Here is a 22229-nt window from a genome sequence, read left to right on the forward strand (position 1 = left end):
TTGTTCACTACTCATTTAGTCACTCTCATTTCTCAAAAAGTGTTCTTTTTAATGAATTTTAATCAACTCTTCCATTTCTAATATCATGTTTTAGTGTTTTTCATCTTTGGTAGGCATGTGCAAATTCTGCCCTCACTCTGCCTGCAGTGAGCTAAACACACGTCCAAAACGTCTCAAACGAGTTGATTTTACTGGAACAAACTGAAAAATCAGTATCTGAAAAAATTCAATGATACTGATAACAATTCAGAAACATCTAAGATACCATGAACAAGTGTCAGGCCAATCCAGTGGTGGAGCTACGGGGTAGGGTCTGGGGATTCAGCCGTGTTGTTTATTAGAAAATGTTTTCTCAAAAGCCCTTAATCTATTTTTTTCTTTAAAAGTCAGTCACTTCTGAACAGTGACTTCAACCAGCTGCTCACTAACTCTTAGGGCGTACTCACACGAGGTAATCTGTATCATTCCTGAGCAGGTTTGACCCCTAAACTCCAGTTCATTTGACCAGTGTGATCGCTCTGTACTGTGCCCAAGCCCATTTCACAAACAGAAATGGTGGGAAAGGGATCGCTTTGGTCTATGGCAGAGGTACAGTGTTTGCTGGAAATTTGGAGAGACGAGAACAACAGGAACAATTGCATTGTTTTTTAAAAGATTTGATTCACTTGGTTGGTTTTTCTCACCCTTATGGGGGAACTTGATTACCTAATCACCATCAGATGTGTTAGGCTGTGGCCTTACACACGTGTGTCTGTTTCCTACTATAATTGTTGATGTTGAAGAAGGCCTGAGGGCTGAGACATCATCTTCTGAATAAAAGAGAAATCTCTTAATGTCAATTCTGTAGATAAACTCTCCTGGTGACTACCTGTGATTGTGTTGCATTAATTTTCATTTGTTTTTAACTATCCATCATTAATCTGAAAGTATTATAGGAGTGCAATACTAAATCAGTGGATTACTCTTTCAACACAATACATTTCATTGCATCATTTTGTACATCTTGTTGTGTCCTGTTGTTATTCACTGTGACACAACCATATTTATGGGTGTTTGTGACCTGGTTTCCAAATAGATAGTTTGAACTTGTTGTCTTGATTTTGAGTCTTTCCTCAAAACCCCAAGATTATGTTCGATTGATAATGATTTCATATGTTCATTGCCAATTTTTCATTGCATGATTAATAAGGTTAAGCAACTGTTATATTATGATCTAAGTGGAGGGGGGAGAACCTGGGAGAAAACCAAATTAAGTTCCACAAATAAAGACTAACCTTAACCCTCTTTTATTTAATAATAAAGGAAACATTTCACTTCCGGTTAAAATACATGAAAACTGAATCAGCTACCCCACCAGTGAACACTTCCTAGAGCTCTGACATAAAAAAAGCCCTACCTTACCTTAGAGTCAAATTAAGGATACCCTTAATGAGACAAATATGATATATACACAGAGAGAGAGAACAGAAGCCTTGTGATAAATACTTTTATGTTCTTTGTAACCTGTTTTGTCCTTTATAAACACACTATCTCTCTCTCTCTCTCTCTCTCTCTCTCTCTCTCTCTCTCTCTCTCTCTCTCTCTCACACACACACACACACACACACACACACACACACACACACACACACACCGAGAGTAACAAATGGTGTATGGAAAGTTTAGCATTGTAGTGGTTGGGCTTTAAAAAATAAGGTGTGAATTCAAAAGGCGCTGTTCTTCCTGCCTCAGTCTCAGAAAGCTGCACAGCTGTTCATAAAGGGAGGTGCAAGAACATTAACAGGAGTAGACAGAGGTGTTTGCTAGTTTGATAGTTGAACCAGGCTCAAATGTGGCTCCCATTCACTTGAATGAAAATTGCCAGGTCTGACACATAAACTAAAACTGTTCACATCTTCCATTTTGTGCAATGCTGTATCCAGCCCTTTTTATACTGCTGTGGGTAACACTTATGGCCAAATCCACAAAATAATTGCACTCTTTTTGCGGTGGAGTTATTGGTGTCTTCAGAGAGTTGGTGTGAGTCCTGTGTGTGTGTGTCTCTTTCTCTCTCTCTCTCTCTCTCTCTCTCTCTCTCTCTCTCTCTCTCTCTCTCTCTCTCTCTCTCTCTCTCTCTCTCTCTCTCTCTCTCTCTCTCTCTCTCTCTCTCTCTCTCTCTGTCTCTCTTCTTATATCTCTTATATCAAGGGTGAAATCCTCAATCAGTCAAATCCTGTAAAATCCTGCATACTTTCAGTGGCAACTGAACAAAATTAGTGTAAGATTCAGACATCATTAATTAATTTCAGTAAAACTAGAGAAATCAAAGAAACAAAATACATGAAAGTTACTTTGTGGTTGTGGAGAGCTGTGTCTGTGTGCATTTTTTTGGCTTTTTGCAATTCTCGCTGCCATTAGCAGGAGCAATCCATTCTTTGTACAATTCACACTTTGAGGAGCATGAATACATGTACTAAATCCATACTTTAGTTATATGAATAGTTAAGATATTTCACACAACCACAAAACCTGGTGGTGTCTCCAATGAAAAGCTGGGGATCAGACACTGATTAGACATCGTGTGGGAACCTTGTTGTACCAAATTTCACGGCAATGTATCTAACATTTCAATCAGGACCAAAGTTGTGGACTGACTGACTGAATGTTGGATCATGTATAAAGCAACAACATAGTGTGGCAAGAATGGATGAATGGCTCATGAACATATTAATTACCTTTGACACATTTAGTGTTTATGGTCAAATCAGTCAAATGGTTAATTATTGTGTATTCCAAGGATAACTCCAGTTCATTGGGGTTAAATTAACTAAAGGCCTCTCAATCTGCCAGTTCTTCTGTTTATATCTACAGTCACCTCTGTTTGCTTCTGACACTATTTTCTCCCTCTGCATCTTATTGACCTGTAACTCCTGTCACACACCATCATATTCCTAAGCAGCTGTCGATCACTATAAAATCTCTATTACTCAGTACAACTCAATATCACAAAGTTATAACATATTGCCTGAAGTTACAGGTTACACCACAGTCAGTGTTGAGAAATTCAGCAGTCCCAAGATTATGTTTAATGGTGAAGATTTTACTTCCTGAACAGCACACACTTCATGCATTGAAACTGAACATAAACATTGTATGTTAATTTAAGTATACTGCAGAAATGTCTACATTATACTTAATACTTCTATTTCCATGTGCAAGATATGCATTTTATAATTACATGACAATATTGTCATTTAATGAGCACTAAAACATAAAACAGTCATCAATGTGCATCACTGCAGTCTTTTAGTGAAAGTCAGATGGCTTAACAAACAGAAGATAACTCTTACAATAAATTTTTCACAAGCTAAATGTCTGCAACAATGTCTGTAACAAAACTGCATTCAGCCATTTGCCACAATGACAAATATAGATCAGCCATCTTGAATATTGTGGGAGTCAGCCAATCCAGATGTTCCACATCATCAATGATGACCCGCCCACTGTACCTGTCAGTCACATCAACAGGAAGAGCTGATAACTGTAGTCAGGGGGCTGGTGAAAAGAGAGCAGAGCAGAACAGTATCGCAGCATTGTCAAAGAAAGTAATTCAGCTGCAGGCAGTTTACAATTTCTGACTCAACTAACCTGCATGCTTTGATCTGAGGGAGGAGACTTGTGTGAAAAGAGACAAAAATCACAAATAAAATAACCAAGCTGAGATTTGAACCCAAGACCTCTAATAAAAGGCAGCTTTTCACTTGCAGTAAAAAGGTAAAAATGCCACCTTTATGCCCCATGAACAGTGCTGGACACATTCATAATAACAAGACAGAACCACCTGACACTATAGTGTAGTCAGTGCTTCTACATACACTTTGCTTCCTTCGCCTATTTGTATGTAGGTGTATCAAGAATGAAACTGCATAGATCGATAATGTAACAGCTCAACACTGCGGCAACACTTCTCTGAAAATGCATTTCTGTTTGTAGTTGATTCTGACAAAAAATTGTTCTTCCTCCTGCAAGCATGAAAATTACCATACTGTACATTTAAACCAGCTGCTCCCTGACATGATGCTGTGTCCAGGAAGGTGGATACAGGAACAGTAGCAACTGTAACATGTAATTTTAAAAAGTCCTGCAGTAAATACTTTCATGTACTTTGTGTCCTGCTTCATACTTTCTTTTTCATTTTGTGCACGCAAACAGATGCAAATAAACATGCATTCTCAGTCAACTCTGGCAAACAAGAGGCAAGTGGAAAGTTAGGCCTCATTGTGGTTGTGCTTTCAGTGTAAGGTGTTGTTTTCATTGGTAGCTGCTGTAAGAGAGGGGAATGCTACTTGCTTACTGTTCCCACCCAGTTCAGTTTGAACCATTATCTTAAGTTTGCCCTATTATTATTTGACCACATTGCTGTATGTGTTTTAGTGTGATTGCACCATCAAAAACACAATTTATAAGCTTTTTTTTTTTGTTTTTTCGTATTAGCATTTCAAACAATAATTTCAATTTGTAAAAATTATCCTGCTGAAACCTCTTGCAGCTTTTCTCTCCTGTTTTAAACTCAGTACACATCCTATTGAAGCCCTCAGTCAGGTCTGTTCTGAGTCAACAGCCTTAGTGGTTGGTCAAAGGGGCGGAGAAATGGCCCACCACAGCTCTTCTCTGTCAGTGTAGCTGTTGCATGTGGTTTTGCTCAATTGTTCTCAAGACAGATATGCACATGTATCTACAAAGTGCTGTAAGATGAGAAAGATGGAGGTGTTTATTAATTTGAGTAGCTTTCTCCTCACAGTTTTATACTGCTTATTTTTAGTAAACATGCTCTCAACTTACCTGTCAGTTCTTCACATCTCTTGACTTTCTGTGTGGTTTTGGCCACATTTCCTCTGGCCTTCCACTGCAAATGCTCTTCAAACCTGCAGGCTATCACCTTAAATATAGTTAATGTAATTTCAAATGCCTTGTTGCCTTAAACCTGATTTGGACATCCAAATTCTACCAATACAGGTTTGAAATTAAATTGCTGATATGTTCATTGCGGTATTCATAGATTAAACAAACAGAACAACAAAAACTGCAGGTTCAGGATGATACTAGCCTAATTTAATGCAGAAACTGAAAGCAAAACAACTACAAAGAAATAGAAAAATACACCTTCAACTCAAGTGTCTGTGTTGTCTCCCATTAGCTGTCAAGCTATATACCAGTGCATCTAAAACATCATTGGGGTTTTATCTTTAATGTCAGCATGGCATGTTTTTCAGAAGTGTTAAATTGTAACAACTTGTAAAGTTGTTAATTTTGATGATCTTTGTGAACTGATCACATTAGAGCAGTTTAAAAATGCTCTCTCGCAGCACACTGTCACATATTTAATTCAGCAGAAGACATCCACTGTACTTGAATTTGCGGATGATGTTGTGCTGACACATAGAGGTAGTTTTTTTGATGCACACTCTGGGTTTGGAGGGTCAAGGGGACATTAAGGCACCTGATGAGCCTGTTATGTGTGTTAGGCCAAAAAAAATCCCCAGTCACTGGGTCCGCTTGGTCTTGTTTGTGTTGTTTACTTTTTTGTTATTTATGTTGGGGACTTGTGGATAGTGATAGGGATCATGTTTGTGTCTAATTCTTCTTTCCCTTGCAGGTGAATGAGCTGACACTGTGGTTTATTTGAGACTCCTCTGTCATTCAGTGTGCTCTTCAGTGTACCCCACAGGCACTATACTAACAAGCTGCCTCAGTTATAGCTTGTTTTATGCATCCCTCAACACTTTCTCATATGTTCACCCACCCATCATCCAGCATTTACATTATTGATGTCACTGATGACTATATCTCGTGATTTCATTTAATATTATGTACTTTAACTTTTGGCACAATTTCTAATTTGGTTCATTTTAGGTTAAATCTTTTTTAAATGTCAACCAGTGGCGATTTTATACCCTTTTTATGGGTGCTCAAGCACCCCTAAATTTGATCTCAGCACCCCTTAAAATGAATACATAATTATTGTATTTCTTTCCCCTAAATATTATTTTATACAACTTTAATTATTTTGTGAGCCTGTCTGTTAGAGATGGGACAAATAATAATGCTACAGGTTCATATGGTTTTATTTTAACAGGTTTAATGTACTTTAGATAGTTCTGTCATTGATATTGTCTAATATTGTTATCTATCCTCGGGTCTTCTCTGTAGAAATCTGTGATTGTTTATCCTGGACCATTATTATCATGCACTATAGTAGAATAGAGTAATTTACGTTATTTAGTGAAATGAGTAATTTAGCAGGGGGTTTGAACACTTGCAGGGCACTGTATGTAAAATTCTCATTAGGAGCTGAGCCCCTCTAAAGGTCTGATCCTAGAATCACCCCTGATGTCAACAGTGGTGTGTCCCCATTTTATTGTGGCCACTTGAGCCGGGTGTCTACAGGCTGTTTGATTGACATGTACATGACTCTATGTTTAGCTTTGTTGTATCTGTCACACCTTTACCACTGTAATTAGTTCAAGTAATCCAATGATCTCATGTACACCCTGGCATAGTTTTAACTTTGCCAGGGGGGTTTTTGTTTATTATTTGTAGCTTCATTTGAGGCTATCCTATATATCTGTGCTGATAGTTTCACACTATTCTACACTCTGTGGTGGTAATGTGGCTAGATACACATTGCTACAGGAAGAAGATCACTGCTAACTAGCAAACATAGCTTTAAGCAATGCATAGTGCAAAGTATTAAGGGAATGTTTTTTTTATTTTATGAGGAAAGAGTAACAGTACATGTCAAAGAAGCACACAATGTGTTCTGGTAGAAACAACGAAAACATATTTTTTTGTTAAAAAGAAATAACACAGGTCATCCATGTGCCTGTGCTGTTTATGTATGTTGATAGGTAGAGATATACAAAATAAAAGTATAAATTGCTTCATAGCTCCATCTTTAAATACATGTACATAACTGTTATGTAAAGGCTTCTGTGTTTGTGGTAATCTAAGTTAAGCACAAAAACATAGACAAATAAATTGAACTTTACTATAGTTCAAGTGGTCAGAATAAAGATAATGCTTTGAAAATGAACACAAATACAACAATTATGTGCATTTACAACTCTTATTAACAGAAAGTAGATGTGTTCTGCATTTCAGCCAATCACCATGATTTCCACTTTACAAGCCTTGAACAACTTGTGACTAAAACTTCCATCTGGTGGGAAGACATCAGTTGTGCAAGACAAGAGAGCTGTACCACAATGATCGTACGACTGACTGCTTTGATTCTTACTGCAGTGTGTAAGTACAATTCTTATCATGTTCAAGAAACCTTTTTCTAGTCTGAACAGTCTGTGATAGTAATTCATATGAGACAAGGACCTGTAAAATGTACATTTTTCCTTGTTTTTGTGCTGTTGTCTAGTAAGTCTCTTTTGTTCTTCTTCAGCTCTGATTCAAACTGCAGAGGTTCCTCACCTGATCTCTTTGACTCTGGTTGAATTTGGTGACAGTGTTACTTTTCACTTTACAGTTTCTGAGAAGGATAAATCATTCCACTGGTATAAACAGCCTTTTGGACAAATGCCCCAATCAGTCGCTTCTGGACTCAATGGAAGAATAGAAGTCAGTGAAGAATTTAAAGAGTCACGTTTCAACATCACAAAAGAGGGTGCTCACTTTTCTCTCACCATCAGAAATGTAATCAAATTGGATGAAGCAGTATATTTCTGTCAAAAGGGATCGTCGTATTCACAGACTTTCATCAATGGCACATTCTTGGCTGTGAACGGTAAAAATAATTTTCTGTTATTTCAGTGATCATTTACATTTTTAAGTCATTCAGATAATTTGTATTGTGAATTCCTGTTGCTGAGTTTTTTAATGTAATTTAATCACACAGACAACAATCAGCAGAAATCAGTCTATGTGAAACAAAGCCCGGAGACAGTATCAGTCCAGCTGGGAGACGCACTGACTTTTCAGTGTTCACTGCTCTCCAAGAACAAAGCAGAAAACACAGATCAGTGTCCAGGTGAAAGCAATGTGTACTGGTTCAGATCTGGATCAGGAGGATTTCATCCAGGTGTCATTTACACTCACGGGAACAGGAGTGATGAACATGAGGAAAGGAGCTGTGTCTACAGTCTGTCCAAAACTATACGGGACTCCTCTGATACTGGGACTTACTACTGTGCTGTGGCCACATGTGGACAGATCCTGTTTGGAGAAGGAACAAAAGTGGACACACGTATGTATTTACAGTTGTATTTAAATCATGGATAGATTTTGCATAAATGCATTAAGCCGGGTTAAAATATGTAATATTTGCATATGTTTTTTATTAAACTGTTGTTTTCTCCTAAGTTTAAGATGGTTGCTTGGTTTTGATAAAAACACAATGCCAATAGTTATCACCAAAATGTTATGTTTATCTCATTGTGTAAGTTTTTTTGACACCTTAAAGATTTGACATGCAGAAATATTGAAAAAGGAATCAATTCACCCAAAACTCAACTACCCTTGTATGTAAATATTATGAATACGCATAAAGTAAAATAGATGCAGTGATAAATAAAAGCAGTATTTGCACACTTAATTGCACATGCCGACACATTCGAGGTGCATACACAGTATACACTATTGCACAGTTGATGAGAGAGAGAGAATATTAATGGCACTCTGGTTAAAACTGTTAAGGGGTTTTGGAAGTACAAGATTTCATGGACCTGTATCACCTTCCAGAGAGCAGCAGTGTTAAGTGGGTGCCCTGGGTGCGAAGAGTCCTTAATGATAGTTGTGGTCCTACAGGGACAACGACTTTGGTAAGAGGCTTCAAGTCAGCTGGGGATAATTATACTAAATGCAGAGCTGAAGTCCAAAAACAGCAGCGTCACAGATCCAATCCAATCCAAATCCAATCCCAGATGTTCCAGGGTGTTCCAGATGAGACAGATCAGTGTGCAGGGCTGTGTTTATGGTGTCCTCTGTCGACCAATTTGCTCTATAGGCGAACTGGTGCTGGTCCAGGGTGGGTAGCAATGCAGCCTTGATGTGCCTCAGAACCAGCCTCTCAAAGCACTTCATTACAGTGGGGCTTAGAGCTATTGGTCTGATGTCATTTAGGGGTACTGATGGATGTTTTCTTTGGGACAGGAATGATGGTGGCAGATTTAAGGCATCTGGGGACAGTGCATGTAGACAAGGAGAGGTTTCAGATTTTGCTGCCAGCTGGTCAGCGTAGTCTCTGAGTGCCCTCCCCAGAATGCCATCAGGACCAGCAGCTTTCCTGGGGTTTCAGTTCTTCTGTAGACATTTATAATGTTCTGTCCCACTCATTATTACCTAACCCAATATATCAACAATGCACTATGTGTCTGAATTCAACACTGATGTGTCTGTATGTGTGTCAATAAATTAATGTATTGTTTTCAAAGCTGTTGCTAACCTGTGACACTTCAGTCAGTATGCTAACAGTTAGCTGTCATACCGGAAAGAGAGAGTCAGTCTTTTCTAAAAGAGAGGTCTAGAAGGCTTACTCCTTACATTCTTGAGTACCCGACAATGAAAATGCTGCATTCTGCTCACACTGCAAGAATACATTTTCCATTGTGCAGGGTTGAAATGCCAATATAAAAGATCATATTAAGAGCTCCAGAAAAGAAACTAACTAAGAATTAAAACTGCCAAGAATAAAGTACCCAGCAGTCTTCTTAAAGGTGACTTTCTTTAAAGGCTGTTATCAATTGTTGTTATTAATTATCAATTTGAATCTTTGTAAACTCAGTCGTGCAGTTGTATTAGTCGTGCACACTGACAACTACCTTGGTGGATTATGGGAGACAAAACATACATTTGCTGAGGCTTCTGTCCATGGTGCTGAAAGGTGCACTCACTTGGTGTGCTAAAGGTTTAAATAATCCCCCATACTGATAAAAACGGTTATGGTGCATGCGTGAACATGTCATACACTTAAAGGTCCCCGTTTGGGGGTTTACAAATATGGTCATCTTAGCCAATGTTGCTGAAAAAAATACATAAAACAATTCACAAGCTAATTACATTTATATTTACAGACCTGAGTAAAAGTTAAACATAGATCTTTCAAAGAAATGGGGGAAAAAACAGCTGCATCAGATGCATCATCATAGACAGGCTGGAAATAAAGCTACAGTTGTGACAGTAATGATTGCTATCAGCAACTGAATATAATTAAATTTAACATACCAATTTTGCCTGTTGCTAAAACTTACTTACTGTAGTTTTTTAAAATGTATCTGTAGTGGTAAATGTTGACTCTCTGACATCTCTTTGGATTTTTTTTTATTTAAGGATCAAAGTTGGATCCAGCTGTCGTTGTACTTGGAGCACTGTTGGCCTGCTGTGTGACTGTGATTACCATCCTCATGTTTTACATTAAAGGGAGGAGAGCTTGTGAGAATTGCAATAGTAAGTTCAAAGTACTTTTTGTTTCATTCAGCTCAATGTAATGTTACTTCACTTGGATGTTGGACTTTCACTGTGCAGAATGATGTACTGGATGTTCAGATTTGACCCTCAAACTTTGTTTTTATCGTCATCTGCTTCATGTACCAATGTTAAATCTGAGTTTAAAGGATTAGGCTGTTTTTTTGATTAGTTTCTGTATTTTCCTTATTGTCAACAAATCTCACATGCAGAGTCAAAACAACCATAAGTTGATCCTTCTTGTGTGTATCCAAAGTCTAATATATCCTATCCTCCTGTGCCATACACCTCCACAGATATCCACAAACCATTAAAATCATATTGATAAGTCTTAGACAGCACACTCACAAAGGTTAGAGGATTTTTCAATATTGGTCAAAATAACAATTTAAAAAAATGTCAAGAATAAAATAAAATATAGGGCACGTTTTGTCTTTCATCTTGTGAATAATGATTGTGTCCTTTTTCTATATTCAACATTTAATTCAGATGTTATATGAAATCAGTTCTCTGGTAGACTTGGTCTGAGGCAGATAAAGGACTGAAGTGAACTGCAGTGTGCAACTAAGACCAAGATCTGATCACTGTGAACAAACACTTGCTTTTTTTTATTTCTGTCTTTTAATGAGACATAAAGCTCACTGATATGACAGCATTAAACACACTGAAGGTTTTGCTTTTGTTAATAGGAACAACAGGAGCTTCTCATAATGTTGGACATGACAAGTCAACAGTGGATCAATCAAAAAACCTGGTAATTATGCTTATAGTTAATATACAGCAATGTGTTGCCATGTTTGCACTGGTTAGCTGTAGTGATCTTTATGTAGGTGTGTAATGAATGTTTTGCCAACTTTTCCACATTTCCTTTGTCAGATCCAAAAGGTAAATTAAAATAATTAACTTTTAAGTAACATAAAATGTTTTACTTTATGGTAAATGTGGGTGAAATCAAGATGTATTAATACAGAATAGATAACTGAGAAATATAATGACATTAGAAAAGACACAAAACAATGTCACGTTTGCTTTTTAATGCAGTTCTGTTCAATTATATAACACATCTGCTGCTTTCATGATAGAAAGATGAATAATCAAATACACATTTCACATTTAGGCTAATGACACTGATTAAATAAACCACTTAAGAAAGTAACTTCATTGTTTACTTCATTACGTTACAGGCCTAATCTCTAAACTATTTAAAAACATAAGCAAATATATTATTTTTTTGCAGGATGGTAAAGCAGAGGCAGTTCACTACGCAGCGCTGGATTTCTCCACAAGAAAAGTGAGAAGAGGAAGTTTTATGAGAGAGTACACTGAGTGTGTGTACTCTGTTGTTAGGTCAGATTACCACAGCCAGTAAAACCCCTCTCTATAGGCAGAGCAGGACCTTTACACTGCTCCCCAACTCTCTACATAGGTCTGTAGCTTAGCTTGTTTTACAGTGTACAGTATATAATGTGCACAGACAGCGATAGGAGGACGTTTTGCAGTCTTCTCAAAATTCTTTGCAAAATGTAATTTTCACGATGCATATTTGTTTGTGTAACACAAAAACAGAACATGTATATAAACATTCATGTCTCTCAGTAAAACACCTTGTCATGGCATTGATAATAGATGTGGGTAAAGGGGAATCATTCAAACCTTAAAAATGCAGATCAGATAAGGAGGCGAATAGGAAATCGTCCTCATGACTCATTTAAGATGAATCTTCACAAGCTTCTTTGAGGAATGTGATGAAAAAAAGATGCACAAAAATTAAACAAAATGTAAAAAGCAGTGATAGACTGTCCCAAAATGTTTAATTATAAAATTCATTTCTGTTTTTTAAGTAAGTAGTAAACATTCGTGTAGACACAATTTTCCTTCGCTGCCATTGTGTTCCTTTTCCCTGTTTTGCCGGTCGTCTTCTTGGTTGGTGCAGAATAAACCAACAAGTCCTCATATATCTGAGGAAATAAATCATTAATGTCAATGTAAGAAGGAAAAAAACAAAATGGGCTGAAAACCTCTTGTGACATCTTTCTTTAAATGTCTTACCTGTTCAATATCACTGGTTGTTTCAGAACGTGTTTGCAGAGCAGCGGCAGCTTTATAATAAAAATATTAATTATAATTAAAAACGGAAAATAATGATGAATAATTATCACATTTCAATGGTTAAACATTAGCAGTGATGAATAGTCCAGTAATCTGATTTATACACAGTTCTAATAAGAATCCAAACATGTTATGGCTTTTGCCAAATACTTTTTGATAGACTGATGTCTGAGTGATTTCTCTTACCGTTACAACAATCACATGATTTTTTCTTGATGGTCAGAATGAGGAAGGCTGTTACAACCAGACTTATGGCCAACACAGCACACAGCAGAACGATAACTGTATTAGCCTTCTGTAAATCACACCTGCTGACGACTGAATCTTTGTGAAAATAAGGAAATGATGCAATATCAAGAAATAGTAATTCACAATTCCAGTAATATGAGTTGATTTTACATGAAAACATTTTACGTAGTAAGTCTAAATGGATTGTATTTAACTCCTAATAAAAAAACACACACAAATATGATCATTTCACCAAAAATAATTTACCTTCAATGTCCAGTTTTGTTCCATTTCCAAATAATATCTCCCCACATGTGGCCACAGCACAGTAATAAGTCCCAGCATCAGAGGAGCGGACCTTCTTGGAGAAGCTGTAGACACATTTCTGTGGAGAACGAGCCTCAGGACTCTTTTCACATTCATCAGCACTGTTTCCATGAGCATAAATAAAACTGGGATGAGATTCATTTGATCCAGTTCTGAACCAGTACACGTTGTGTTCTTCTAGACATGTTTTAGTCTCTGAGCCAGAGAAGACTGAACACTGGAGATTCACAGAGTCTCCTGGACGGACTGGATCAGATGGAAAGTCTTGAATGATGGCTGTGATGTCAGGTTTTGGTCCTGGGGAATTGAAAATACAAATGATGAACATACTTTACAGTTACACATATTCATATATATATATACAAAAACACTTTTCTATAAACTATGGATATAGAAACCTGCTGTAATAAATAGTGTTGAATGTAAACAGATTAACTGATGATAACATTTAGACATGTAAATCCTTTGATTGCTGACTTTTATTTACCTTCAATCCTCAGAAATATTCCTTTCAATAATGTCATGTGAAGTTGGTCTACATTTATACAGTAATAAAGCCCAGTATCGCTAAGCTCAGTTTTTTTAATATGCAGGACAAATTTCCCAGGCTGTTGTTTAGTTGTAATGTGAGGAGTTTTATTAACACCATCGTAATCAAAGGAAAATGTTCCTCCCAAGAATTCAGGCAAGTTTCCAGCAACAAGCCTGATCCAGAATAAGGTTGTTGGAGTGCTTGATGTTGGGCGGGTACATGTCAGAGTCACATCATGTCTAACACCAACAGTCTCTGTCACAAAGATCTGATCATCTACACATCCTGAAAAAAAAGATTGAAATTAACACAGAGCAAACTGCTAAACTGCTGAAAGAAACTGAAAATATTTATCTGGAGTAAAGCTGACTTATAGTTTTTATACTTACGCACAACTCTGAACATGAGCAGAATGTAAAATCCAAACAGCATTTTCTTGTTAATTCATGCATTCATGCAACAGACAGTAGCCTATGGGAAGATGATCCGATTTAATGTAATCATATGAACTGGGTGGGAACAATTTCAGAACAATCTGATTGGCTGCTCGTTAAATTGGCGGTACAGTGTACTACTAAAAGCGGAAATGATATTAACCATCTTTCCATCCTAAACCGCAAGTATTCAGCATAGTTTCAGGAGCACACCACATCTGCCCCGCCTCCGAGCTTTTTTATAAATACCACCCAGACCTCTCTTTCCTCCCGCTCTTATTCTGCGGTTCATACGCGGGCAGTCTCAGTCAAACTTTTCATGATCATTCCAGAAATAAGACAACTAAATCGTACTTCCCGCCTAATTACAAAATTGCATTAAGAAAAACTCGGACAAATGCCATCATTTCGATGACATAAGTCAACTCACCATGAATCACGAACCGCAGATCAACCTGTCCGGTTCGGATAAAGATTTGTGTGAAACCGGTTCTCCTCTCACCACACAGCAGTCAGACCTCAGCCGCTGCGCTCAGCGGTGCACATAACGGCCTCCTGGGCACCTTAACTCACGCTCCCAGATCCAACACGTAAGGACACGGGAGCAGCTGCCTCTACAGTCCAGTAAGTATCCACTGCGCTGAGCAGTCCGGCTGTCTTTACATCCACAGACGCCCGCCTCCAACTATTCCCGTACAGCAATGCCTTCCTTTCAACCTCAGTGGCATTAAACTACACTGTTTCATTATTAACTCAGCAGCAACAACAGTCACTGAGCCTCACGCAATTTTCGTCAAAGTCAATCACGCATGAATTAGCAAGCGTGACTTCACAGTGAGGGGCGGGCAGGTATGATTGTCCAGCAGCCTCAAGTTCACTCACTGCTCAAACCTCCCAGTAAATAAACCATCAACACCGGGATGCCAGGTTTGCATCATCCCTCATTCACTTCCACAACTTTATTGTAGGCTACCTGACAAATTTAAAATCATTACTGGCAGCAGGATACCAGGCTAATTAGTCCATTCATCATGTACCTCTGGTTTATGTAAGCAGCTCTGGGTTGCCAATTTTTTATTCCATTCTCCATCAATTTAATTTTTAAGGAGAAAACTCAGCTATTCTCTCCACTCTTTGGAAAAATCCAGCCTTTTCGACTATATACGCCTATTACCCATTTGGTTATTCTCAAATAATGCTACTTTAGTAATGCTTACCGTTAATTAGCACAGGGTCGCCGGTTATTAGAATAACTATTCTAATGTCAATTTAGTGAATCTATGGTTACTGGCACCGGGTTGTCACTTAAGTAGCTCCTACCATCTCCTGCACCAGGTTGCAAGTCACATATACAGCTAATCTAAATCTATAATTACTGGCACTGTTGCTAGTACAATTAATCTAATGTAATTTCAGTAAGGTATAACATCGCAAAAGGCCGCAACAACACTGAAGAGCAGCGAAAAGTGGTACACCACAAAAATATTTTTATGCAGCCAGTGGGCGTGACCTTTCATTTCTGTCATTCTGTGTATTGTAGTAATTAAATACTGATGTGAACTAAAAACATTATTGACATGTCTGATGGTCTCTGAAGTGATATAGGTTGCCAAAGAAAGAGACGTCATCTCGCTAAACATTATTTTTTCAGAGGCCTTGTCTTATAAACAATCTAGAATCTAGATTGTTCACGTCACATTTCATTCACGCACTTCATTCTGGAGCGGAACGCACAAGCCCTGATGTCCCTTTAAAACGCAAAGTTATCATGACAAACTTACAGTAAATGTGCCATTTAGCCTCAATTTAAACCAGCATGTATTACATTAGGAGCAGGCATATGAAATCAGAATAGCATCCACAGTTAAGACTTATACATTTTACAGAGTGCGATGGCCATGCATCATGAATGAGTGGTACATATGGTGCAAACAAAGGTATGTTTGAATCGGTGAACATAAGCAAAAGTATGCAAACAGTTTCTTATTTGTCTTTAGTTCTCTACGAACGTTTGCGAACATTTGTAAAAGTTTTGGGGATTTCTCATTGAACATACAGGGGACATACAGGGGAGCTGGGTAAATGGTTTAACAGTTATCTCAGCATTTAAATGCAATTTAAATTTACAATAGCAATTGGATAGATAGATTGATATTTAATGCCTTTAATATATAATTTCCATTTGGAAACTACATGCTATTTAACCTAAATACGTTAGTTTTGTTTACCTGTGACAACGGTTGCTAGGGGAAGAAAACATGTTTCCCCACTGTGCCATGCGTGGAGAAGCATGGAGAAGACGACAAGATGGCAAGGCGAAAGTAGTCGCAGGTGTGGCTACACTTCACTGAAATTGATTCAGACAACGCGTAGTGCAGTATTTGTCAGGCCAAATGCAAAGCTGGCCATAGAAATACTTCCAACTTGAGGAAACACCTTGTGAAACAGAGAGCTACAGCAGCTACACCAACAAGCACCCCTACAGCCAGAATCCTGTTTCCTGGTGATACGAGTGTTTGAGGAATCCGACGTGGCACTCTCGTAAATTCCACCTCATGAAAAAAGTAAGACAGATTTAAGAGAGAAAATATGAACATGTTCTTGCATCTGGCCCAATATGTACTCCCTGCTCAGCACAAACATACACTCTTTGCAACTAGCTGGTGGACATAGTGGACCATTTTGCAGCAAAAGAGCCAGATAATCCCCTCTGGAGTTGGCCAAGATGGAAAACGGAGCTGACTGACCTATCAAATTTATAGGTGAATCAACATTAAATATAGTGTTGCAGTTTATTTATTTAGTTTTAAGACTCATGGTTTTTCACAATGGATTCTACCACACACTACTACTAATTTTATATTACATGTAGGGCTGTGGTTTTAAATTTAAAAAGCTTGGGTAAACCTTACTTCAGTTACTCTATTGTGACAACACAGGGCCTTACAAATGGAAAGAGGAATCTGTCTGTCTTAAAAACAACAGTTACTGAGGTCATCAACCTCTTTACATGCTGCACTTCTTCCTCTCTTCTGTTTCCTTTTTCTTAATCCTTTACTAGAACAAAGAAATCCCAAAAAGTTTATTCCCAATAAATCTTTTTTGAATGCAAGTGTAGAAGACACAGTGTGGGAGTGTTCTGCTTCTTCTGCGAAACACTGAAATCAATTATAACAACTAAAACTTTGTTTGTTGGTCGGTGTTAACAGTCGTCTTTGTGTCTCATACAGATACAGTGTTCACATAGATTAAAAAAAGTGCCCCTAGAAACTACAACAGAATGCAACTTGGTACTGATTTAAAGGGAAAAGAGTAGTTTGTGTTCTGTTTTGTAAAGTGTTCTTCTTCTGAACAGACATCAGGATCCAGATGATACTCTGCTGTTTCATTCTACAGTAATAATATTATTATATTCTGTATGTTTCCATTTCTAAGTTCACTTATTTTTTTCCACATTTGTTTCAGACTCAAACCACAGTTAGTATTACACATGGAAACCATTTGAGACAATTAGTTGAATATATATTTTTATTGCAACAATTTACAAGTCATTTCAGATTAAGACATTGAGCGTTTTGTGTTTTTACAATTAAAAATCAAATATGTAATTATATGTAAAGAATGCAACACAAAGACATTATACGCTGTACTAGTCAGAAATTTTGTCAGTTGTAAAGCAATTGAGTAGGCTCAAATATATGATACTTTGTCATGATAACAAAAATACAACAAAACAATCACACACAGATGCAAAAGCTCAATAATATCAACATTTAACTTGAGAGTACACACTGTCCTCTGAAAACTCTCTCTTCTTTCTTCCTCTCTTTGCTTTTCTTTTAGAGAAATTCAGTGCAGCGTAGTTCATTGTGTCATCAGCTTCAGTCTGTGCAGTAAAAGACATAACTGTGTATAGACGGTTATAAATATACAGTAGCTTTAATGGAATAACAGTAAATATTAATTTTGTATATTTACTCACAATTTCATGTACTGGTTGGCACACATTGTCATGTTGAGCTTCTGAAATAGTGTTTTCCTTTCCTAAAGATGAATGAAATCATAAGAACAAAAATTTTGGTAAATACACAGTTAATCTGGCCTTTTAGAATGATGTAAGATTAAAATCCAAAAGGACAAAATTGTATTTAATTAATCTGTAAAAAATATAGTTACAGGTTAAATTTAATGATCAACAAGCTCTATGGAAAATTCAATATTTGTCTTTTGAACGTATGTTGCTGCTTTTTTTTCAACAGTTCATCAATGATATACAATATGACATGATTTTACCCTAGAACCTATCTGTAAAGATTTGTTCAAACTTGTGCATGATCATAAATTATGTAACAGAAGCATTTAGTTAGTTACAACACTTACCTTTATTTTGTTCACGTACTCTTAGACTTCGGTTGCAGATAAGGACGATATTTGTAACAACAGAAACGGCCAAGCAGACTATTAATATCACTATTCCAATAAATAGTGAATGTGTTGTTTGCACTAAAAAACAAGACAAAAAAAGAAAGACTTATCAATGTTTCTCAAATAGATTCATCAGTCGTGATTATATCAACATAATTTGAGTATTATTTTCATATTTTGAACACCAAATCATACCTTCCAGTTTAGTTCCATTTCCAAATAATATCTTTCCACATGTGGCCACAGCACAGTAATAAGTCCCAGCATCAGAGGAGCTGACGATTTTAGAGAAGTGATAGTCACAGCTCTTTGGAGACAAATTAATGTCAGATTTCTTTCTACATTCATCAGGGCTACTTCCATCAGTGTAGATGAAGTCTTGGTGAGATGCATCTGATCCGGTTCTGAACCAGTAAACACTGTGTCCTCCTGAACACGTCTTGTTCCCAGAGTCAGAGAGGATTGAACACTGGAGAGTCACAGAGTCTCCTGGATGGACTGGATCAGATACTGTTGACCCCTGAACAACAGTATAGTTTGATGTCTTTTCAGTGTTTCCTGTGTAATGTTAAGCTATGTTAAAAATGTAAGACCTCCACACGCATTTTGTAAACTGGTATTTAAGTATATCTCAAATATAATTTTAAGTTTTGCTGTAAAATTGTGAAATTTAGTGACACTTTAAAGTTATGTTAAAATAGATCATATTATTACCTTTTACTAACAAATATGTCCCGCTCCATTTAGTGTTAGTCCACTCCGTGACTCCACAGTGGTACAGTCCCTCGTCTTTTTGGATTGTCTTCAAAATGGTCAGGTTAATGAAATTCTTACCTCTATGTACGTCCAACGTATGTTTTGAGGAAGAAAACTCTTAGATATCTATTCAAAAAGTATTTTAAACATATTTGATTATGCTTGACCCCCCAAAAAAGGAATGTAAAACTTAAATCTATATATGTGGTATGTAATATTGTGTTTTTTGTTACTTTATTTAAAGACAATTCATTGGTTGTAAGTCTTGTCATTGTTTATAAAAGATTCACTGAAGACCTCTTGGTTGGTTTTTCCTCACCCTTATGGGGGATCTTGATTACCTAATCACCATCAGATATGAGTGTGGCCAAACACACCAGTGTCTGTTTCCTGTTGATCTTGAATGAGGCCTGAGGGTCGAAACGTCATCTTCTGAGTAAAAGAAAAATGTCTTCATGTCAATTCTGTAGATGGATTCTCCTAGTGGCAGTTACTATCTCTGGTTGTGCTGCATTAACTTTCATCTTTGTTTTAACTATCCATCCTGAATCTAACATAGGAGTGCAATACTGACCTGGCTTCTAAATATAAATAGTCTGAACTTATTGTCTTGTTTTCAAGTCTTTCCACAAAACCCTAAGATTACATTTGATGATTATTTCAAATGCTCAATGTTTTACAGCAGGGTTAAGACATGGTTAAGGTTAAGCAACTGCATGTTTTGAGTCTAAGGCAGGAGGGAGAACCTGCGAGAAAATCTAATTAAGTCCCACAAATAAAGAATCAGAGCTGAAATGTGAACTGAAGAACTTGCTGCTGTGAGGAAGCAGGTTTATCACAGAGATACTACAGCAAAATGGTTTTATTTCATAAAAAAAGGTATCTTTTCACTCGCAGAAAAAATACCTAATAACTAACACCCTTTTTTTTAAATGATCAGTTTGGACCCCCCCACTTTTCATCCCTGTTTTCAGAGCGCTGTGTCAGCACTTAATTATGAAATCCATTCCACTTGCTTATAGAGAGTATGTCCAAATCAGTTCCACTCAACTCCACTCCATGTTTTCACTGCTACCTTACACCCTGACAGATTCTCACACAGCACACACACACAAGCACAGTTGTTCATGGCTTGATGCTCAGATGCCAGGTAGCTGAGTTAAGGTGGTTCACACACTGTCACGATGTTCAGGATGTTGACTTACTTAAAATCAATTAAATTGATTAAATGATTAAATGTAATGTGTAAATTAAATATTTATATTTATAATATTTATTTATATTTTGTTCACCTTTCGCTCACAGCCTTTTTGTTTTTGTTACTAAGTGTGTAGTGTACTGACTGACAGCAGCACTAACTGTATACTCAAAATCACAAATAAAATAACCAAGCAGAGATTTGAACCCAAGACCTTGTTGTGATGAGGCAGCATATTAATCACTGACAGACTATCCCAAAAGGGTTTTTTGTAATAAAAGGAAGCTTTTCATTTGCAGTAAAACAGTAAAAATGCCACCTTTATGCCCCATGAACAGTAATGGAGACATTCACAATAACAAGACAGAACCACCTGACACTATAATGCAGTCAAGTGCAACACCACAGGCTCTCACTTTACTTCCTTCATCTGCTTGTATGTAGGTGTATAGAGAATGAAACTGCATAAAGTGATAATGTAAAGACTTAACACTTCCCTGAAGATGCATTTCTGTTCGTGGTTGACTCTGACAGTTCATACTACTACAAGTGTAGATATGACACATTATAATTACCATACTGTACATTTAAACCAACTGTTCCCTGACATGATGCTGTGTCCAGGAAGGTGGATACAGGAACAGTAGCAACTGTAAAATGTAATTTTAAAAAGTCCTGCAGTAAATACTTTCATGTACTTTGTGTCCTGCTTCATACTTTCTGCTTTTTCTTTTTGTGCACATTACTGCTGTAAAACAACACTCAAACAGATGCAAATAAACAAGTGACGAGTGGAAAGTTAGACCTCATTGTGGTTCGGCTTTCAGTGTAAGGTGTTGTTTTCATTGGTAGCTGCTGTGAGAGAGGGGAGTGCTACTCACAGTTCCCGGCCCCGCTCAGTTTGAACTATGATCTTTGCCTTAGTACTATTTGACCACGCTATATGTCTTTTCATGTGATTGCAACATCAAAAACACAATTTATAAGCATTATTTTTTACATAAAATGAGCATTGCAAACAATTAATTGAATTTTTTCAATAAAGAATTATCCTGCTGTAAACTTCTTGCAGCTTTTCTCCCCTGCTTTAAACTCAGTACACATCCTGTTGAAGCCCTCAGTCAGGTCTGTTCTGAGTCAACAGCCTCAGTGGTTGGTCAAAGGGGCGGAGAAATGGCCCACCACAGCTTTTCTCTGTCAGTGCAGCTGATGCATGTGGCTTTGCTCGATTGTTCTCAACACAGATATGCACATGTATCTACAAAGTGCTGTGAGATGAGAAAGATGAAGGTGTCAGTAGCTGCTTTAGCTGAGTAACTGTCTCCTCACAGTTTTTTACTGCTTATTTTAGTAAACATGTTCTCAACTTACCTGTCAGTTCGTAACATCTCTCGACTTTCTGTGTGGTTTTGGCCACATTTCCTCTGGCTCTCCCCTGCAAATGTTCTTCAAACCTGCAGGCTATCACCTTAAATATAGTTAATGGTATTTAAAATGTTTTGTTGCCTTAAACCTGATTAGGACATCATAATTCTACCAATAAAGGTTTGAAATTAAATTGCCCATTAAGCTATTCATCTACTTTTGCATAGAGTACAAAAACAAAACAACCACAACTGCAGGTTCAGGATGAGATTAATCTAACTTAATGCAAACATTGAAAGTAAAACTGCTAGCTCACACAATAGCTTCAGTGCAAGAGGTTACTTCTTATTGTAAGCTCTGCACATCCATGGTTCACCAACACAGATGATTTAACTTATGTGGCTGA

At 37.3% G+C, this 22229-nt stretch overlaps 3 protein-coding genes across 3 annotated transcripts; 1 reads left to right on the top strand and 2 right to left on the bottom strand.

Annotated features, from left to right (window-relative positions):
• Positions 1 to 7392: 7392 nt before the first annotated feature.
• On the top strand, positions 7393 to 10774 carry LOC133986422 (immunoglobulin kappa light chain-like; the record flags this gene model as incomplete). Its single annotated transcript, XM_062426239.1, has 4 exons — positions 7393 to 7774; positions 7886 to 8233; positions 10315 to 10431; positions 10746 to 10774. Coding segments are annotated over 4 exons (876 nt in total), but the record flags the coding sequence as incomplete, so codon positions are not given.
• Positions 10775 to 12059: 1285 nt separating this feature from the next.
• Positions 12060 to 13766, bottom strand: LOC133986436 (T-cell surface glycoprotein CD8 beta chain-like). The gene is made up of 4 exons (XM_062426253.1): positions 13054 to 13766; positions 12745 to 12882; positions 12499 to 12548; positions 12060 to 12407 (listed from the first exon to the last, which is right to left on the bottom strand). Exons 1-4 carry the CDS (start codon positions 13439 to 13441, stop codon positions 12273 to 12275), a joined length of 711 nt encoding a protein of 236 aa, XP_062282237.1. The 5' UTR covers positions 13442 to 13766; the 3' UTR covers positions 12060 to 12272.
• A 2556-nt stretch (positions 13767 to 16322) lies between these two features.
• Positions 16323 to 21846, bottom strand: LOC133986423 (uncharacterized). Its single transcript, XM_062426240.1, has 5 exons — positions 21830 to 21846; positions 19219 to 19340; positions 18700 to 19062; positions 18460 to 18582; positions 16323 to 16426 (listed from the first exon to the last, which is right to left on the bottom strand). The coding sequence occupies exons 1-5, from the start codon at positions 21844 to 21846 to the stop codon at positions 16323 to 16325; spliced, it is 729 nt and encodes a 242-aa protein (XP_062282224.1).
• Positions 21847 to 22229: the final 383 nt, after the last annotated feature.

Source organism: Scomber scombrus, chromosome 9, assembly GCF_963691925.1.
Source record: "Scomber scombrus chromosome 9, fScoSco1.1, whole genome shotgun sequence".
Lineage (NCBI taxonomy): Eukaryota > Metazoa > Chordata > Actinopteri > Scombriformes > Scombridae > Scomber > Scomber scombrus.

Coding starts and splice junctions, on each gene's coding strand:
- LOC133986436 (XM_062426253.1), bottom strand. CDS start 13,441: ATGTTCATCATTTGTATTTTCAATTCCCCAGGACCAAAACCTGACATC. Junction 12,883..13,053: donor AACAAAACTGGACATTGAAG/GTAAATTATTTT, acceptor ATTTTCACAAAG/ATTCAGTCGTCAGCAGGTGT. Junction 12,549..12,744: donor ATCATGTGATTGTTGTAACG/GTAAGAGAAATC, acceptor TTTATTATAAAG/CTGCCGCTGCTCTGCAAACA.
- LOC133986423 (XM_062426240.1), bottom strand. Junction 18,583..18,699: donor AAATGGAACTAAACTGGAAG/GTATGATTTGGT, acceptor CTTGTTTTTTAG/TGCAAACAACACATTCACTA. Junction 16,427..18,459: donor AGTACGTGAACAAAATAAAG/GTAAGTGTTGTA, acceptor AATCAATTTCAG/TGAAGTGTAGCCACACCTGC.